This window comes from Antrostomus carolinensis, unplaced genomic scaffold (genome assembly GCF_000700745.2).
Source record: "Antrostomus carolinensis isolate BGI_N321 unplaced genomic scaffold, ASM70074v2 scaffold21401, whole genome shotgun sequence".
In the NCBI taxonomy this organism is placed as follows: Eukaryota; Metazoa; Chordata; class Aves; order Caprimulgiformes; family Caprimulgidae; genus Antrostomus; species Antrostomus carolinensis.
Window position 1 is genome coordinate 17,970 of NW_010293772.1, and position 5,441 is coordinate 23,410.

The 5,441-nt window shown below is 41.8% G+C and overlaps 1 protein-coding gene across 1 annotated transcript in view; it reads left to right on the top strand.

Moving 5' to 3' along the window:
- Positions 1-5,441, top strand: part of TMEM204 (transmembrane protein 204) — a 27,907-nt gene that overhangs the window by 11,624 nt on the left and 10,842 nt on the right. The window contains 1 exon segment of the mRNA XM_010177427.1: positions 4,905-5,060. Coding sequence (XP_010175729.1) covers positions 4,905-5,060 — 156 coding nt within the window.

Below are 5,441 nucleotides of genomic sequence, written 5' to 3' on the forward strand. Positions count from 1 at the left end.
GGGAGATGCTCCAGGCCCCTCATCATCTTTGTGGCCTCTGCTGGACTCTCTCCAGAAGGTCCCTGTCCCTCTTGAACTGGGGAGCCCAGAACTGGACCCAACACTCCAGATGTGGCCTCACCAGAGCAGAGTAGAGGGGGAGGAGAACCTCCCTTGACCTGCTACCCACACTCTTTTTAATGCACCCCAGGATACTGTTGGCCTTCCTGGTCACAAGGGAACACTGCTGGCTCATGGCCAGCCTGCTGTCCACCAGGAATAAAACAACAGTATCCTAATATGAAGTACAGAAAGGTGCTCAATTCTTGTAATACCTTATTTCATAAAAAGAACTGTCTTCACATGTAATGACATCTGCTGCTTCTTCCTTATTCTACCTATCATCATCTTGTTGCAGTTCCAACCTGGACCATGCGTGACCTTTCTTTTTGGTTAAGGGAAGCAGTTATGCAAAATATCAGTTGCATTTCTACACCTCTCTGAACAGCACATTGTATTAGATGAATAAAAATCTCAAAGTCTGCCGTTCTTACCACTAGCAGTACGGAACATCAATGCTACACATGCAATGCTACTGTACTCTCCCATTGCAAGAAAGGACAGCGACTACAGAACCATTATTTAAAGACTAAATTATTACAAATTCTGTTGGAATTTAGTTGAGTCACAGCGATAAACTTACTATTTTTAGTATGTGAGATATAAAATCATCTATGGCAAAGCCAAAAGGATTTATAATACCGTTAAGTGTTCAAAAGAAGTCATGAATAACAGTGAAGCCAAAAATTTGGCGTCTGTTTCTGTGACAGAAAACTTTTTTTTTAAAGCTTGTGCCTACTACACACAAAAAAGGCAAAAGAATTCATTACAGCTGTAAACCAACTTTTTTTTTTTTTTTTAATTTGACACTACATATAGCTCTGTCAACAAATTAAAGTACTTTAATAATCATGGCTGCAGGTCTGCTCTTTATTTAGTACATTTTTCCTTTGAAAGTCATGATTCTCTTCAGCAAGCATTGGTCCTCAAAGTATTACAGATGTCCATTTAAATGGAAAAACAGAACACTCCAAATGCTCAAAGTTTTACTCATATTTACAAAGCTCAGTCATCTGAATATGATTCTGTTATCAATTAACATGCTTCATGATGTGTAAGTGCTCAATGTGGCAAGAGATCTAAATGCTCCCAGTGCTAGAAAGGAAATCTTTGAAAGTTCAACACAAAATCTTTTAGCAATTTTTTTTTTTTTTTTTTTTGGAGTGAAATGATTTTTCTCTCTGGTCAGAGATGAACTTACTAGGAAAAAACAAAAATACTTATTATGTTATCTTTACATTTTATTCACTGAAAAAGTTTAATGGACTATAGTTCTTAACTCTCTCAGGTACAATACCATATTTTATTAAATTTTAATTAAATAATGAGTTGTTACTTAGAACACTGGAAGCTGAAGATGACCCATGATTTGAAAATAAAGGGTAAACTTGTTTTTATAACTTACAAAAGTAAGTTATAAATGATCACCATGATGAAGTTTTTATATCAGGTTTTGTTTTCTGTACTTCCTAGCAGTCTCCTTGGAAGACCAGGAATCAAACTGTGGTGGTCAGTGCACCCACTAAACTTACAACCAATTAAATCACTTTTGAAAGTTTTTTGGTTTCTAGCCAAGACTCCAGATATCTATGTCTGTAATCATTTCTGCATTTGTTCTCTACATTTAATACAGAATCATAGAATATCTTGAGTTGGAAGGGACTCATAAGGATCACTGAGTCCAACTCCCTGCTCCTCGCAGGACTACCTAAAACTAAACCATATGACTAAGAGTGTTGTCCAGAAGCTCCTTTAACTCTGACAGGCTTGGTGCTGTGACCACTTCCCTGGGGAGCCTGTTCCAGTGACCAACCACCCTCTCAGTGAAGAACCTTTTCCTCGTGTCCAATTTGAACTTCCCTGATGCAGCTTCATGCCATTTCCTCATGTCCTAGGGCTGGTCACCAGAGAGAGGAGATCAGCACCTCCCTCTCTGCTGCCCCCCTTCAGGAAGGTGTAGACTATGATGAGGTCACCCCTCAGCCTTCTCTTCTCCAAGCTGAACAAGCCAAGAGACCTCAGCTGCTCCTCGTAAGTCTTGCTCTCAAGACTTTCACCATCTTGATCACCCTCCCCTGGGAGCACAGCACTTGAGGTGGGGCCACACCACTGGGACAATCACCTCCCTCGACCAGCTCACAGTGCAGTGCTTGATGCACCCTAGGACACTTTTGGCTGCCAGGGCACACTGCTGACTCGCAGTCAACTTACCACCAACCCAAACCCCCAGATCTCTTTCTACAGGGCTGTTCTCCAGCCTCTCATCCCCCAGTTTGTACATATAACCAGGACTGCCCCAACCCAGGAGGAGAATCTTTCTTGAATTTCATATGCTTGGTGATCACCCAACTCTCTAGCCTACCCAGATCTCTCTGTAAGTGCTCTCTACCCTCAAGGGAGTCCACAGCTCCTCCTAGTTTAGTATTGTCGACAAACTTATGTAATGTGCATTCAACTCCTGCACCCAGATAATTTATAAAAACATTAAAGAGCACAGGCCCTAAAATTGAGCCCTGGGGAACCCCACCAGTGACTGGCCACCAACTTGATGTTACCTCATTTACTACAACTCTTTGAGCCCAGTCTGTCAGCCCACCCAACATATGATGGACTTGTCTAGCTGTGTGCTGGACAGTTTGTCCAGGAGGATATTGTGAGATACAGTGTGAGAAGTTTTGCTAAATTCCGAAACCACTACATCTACTGTCTTCCTTGGTCAACTAGATGGCTGACCTTGTCATGAATGGAAACTAATATGGTTAAGCAGGACTTTCCTCTTGTGAACCCATGCTGGCTATGACCAATGACTGCATTTGCTCTCAAGCATTTTTCAGTAACTCCCAGAATAACCTTCTCCATAATTTTACCAGGCACTGAAGTGAGGCAGACAGGGCTGTAACTGCCTTCTTACCCTTCCTGAAAACTGGGACATTTGCCAACTTCCAGTCAATGGAGATCTCTCCGGACTCCCAAGATCATTGCAAACCAATGGAGAGAGGTCCCATGATAACACTGGCCAGCTCTTTCAGCACCCTGCAATGAATCCTATCGGGCCCCATAGATTTAAGTGCATCCAGCTGGAGCAGCAAGTCTCAAACAAGTTCAGGGTCAGATGGGAGTTTATTATCCCCTTGCAGTCATGGTCTTCCAACGCAGGGAAGACGCATGGACTCCCAGAGCCCATCACCAGTGTTACAGACAGAGGTGAAGAAGGCATTAAACATCTCCGATTTCCCTACGTCCCTATTTGTGAGGTGACTAACCTCATAAGTAACAGACTAATGTTATCTGTGATCCTCCTTTTGCCGTTAACGTATTTAAAAAAGCCCTTTTCTTGTCCTTCACAGTGCTGACCAGCTTGAACTCTAATCCAGCTTTAGGCGGCATGAATTTTCTCCCTACAGTGGTGAAGAGCATCCCTGTAGTCCTCTTGTGTCACCTGTCTTTCCTTCCAATGTCCTTTTCATTCGCCATCTAAGTTCTAGAAGAAGATCCCTGCTCAGCCAAGCTGGCCTCCTACCCCACTTGCATGACTTCCGACACTTTGGAATTGCCTGCTCCCGCGCTTACAAGAGATGGCTCTTAAAAAGCGACCAGCATTCATGGGCCCCAATACCTTCAAAAGCAGATTCCCGGGGGACCTTACTGACTAGCTCCTTCAACAGCCCAAAGTCAGCACTGAAGTTCTGCTGGCAGTTTTCTCCTATTGCAAACAATTTGAAATTCAACTACTCTGTGTCACTGTGACCAAGCCAGCTACCAATCACCACTTCGCCCACAAGTCACTCTGTTTGCAAACTACAAATCTAGGAGGGTACCTTTCCTAGTCAGCTCTCTCAGTACCTGCACCAAGAAGTTATCTTCAACGTGCTTCAGAAATTTCCTGGATCTGTTTGCTTCCACTGTATATGCCCAATTGATGTCTGAGAAGTTAAAATCACCGATAAGGCCAAATACAGTTGATCTAGATATCCCTCTAGATATCTAGAAATAGCCCTTAACTCCTTGTAGATTCATTGGTGCTATCATCCTGTCTGGGTGGTTGATAGTAGACTCCCACACAATATCTACTATTATATATATTGAAGTAACTTTTTACTTACACATGTACATTATGCCATAATACCTCAATCAGAGCTGCCAAGCATTGACATCTTCATTGTAACTGTTTCCCCCATTACACAGGTAGAAATATAAAGGTCTTTCCAGTGCATCCAAAAGATTAATAAAAAAGAAGAAAAAGTTAAGAATCCTCTATACAAAGTTCCCTTAAACCAGTAAGATCTTAGCATTAACATCCACAGGATGTTTTCTTGGGCAATACAGATGGACCAGGTGAAAAAAATAATTCAGGGTGTTATAGATTTGTCTTTGGGCTGATTATTATTTTAGGGTCTTGGAAACCTATTTATGAACTAAGGTTCCATTTCAGTCAGTGCCACACAAATGCAAACCAAACACCATTTCTGCCCCAAACAATTCTGGCTACTAACTATAGGCAGAATCTTCATAAAGCAAAAGTCAAGCAACTCCAGCAGGCCATCCTTGGAAAATAGCTGCTTGTTTCATACAAGATGGTTTTGCACTGAAGCAATACTTATGGGGTGCTGTGTAAGGACAGATTCAATAAACATCTTTCCTTATTCAGACCACAGGGAATGCAGTTTGAGCAAGGGACTGCTGGGAGTAGGAACAGTGTCAGAGAATAATTTTCTGACAAATTTTACATACCTGCTCAGCCAGGATTTTCTTTTTCCTAATTTTATATCATTTAAACTTTATGCTTACTTCTTATGTTTCCCTAGTGCAGTTTGACATGATGCGTGCTTGTAACCTCATCGCCACCGTTGCTCTGACTGCTGGCCAGCTCATCTTCGTCCTGGGCCTGATGGAGCTACCTATCATTTCTCAGGATACCCAGTGGTGGGAGGAGGCCATAGCTGCCGTTTTCCAACTTGCCAGTAAGTCCACTTCTTTTTACTGATGAAAAAATACTTAGTTTCTAGTAAATCCAGGTGGAAATGGTTTCTTGCATTATTTATCTTTAAAGTGACAAAGAATAGCAAAAAAGCCTAAATCTAGAAGTAAGCTCATTGTCTCTTAAAAGCTCTCCCCATGAGATTCTACAATACATGAATAGAAGCTTTTATCTTGGATATATCAGAATGGGTCTTCTGCCAACCAAGAAAAACAAGCCTTTATTATTTCCTATGAAACCAGGAAGGCAAACATGAAAGAAAAACTGGATGCAATGTAATCCCACAATTTAGCAGGAGAAAATATACCAAAGGAACTGTTTGAAAGCAGAGCAGAACAGCCGAGCAAATTTTTGAAATCCTGCT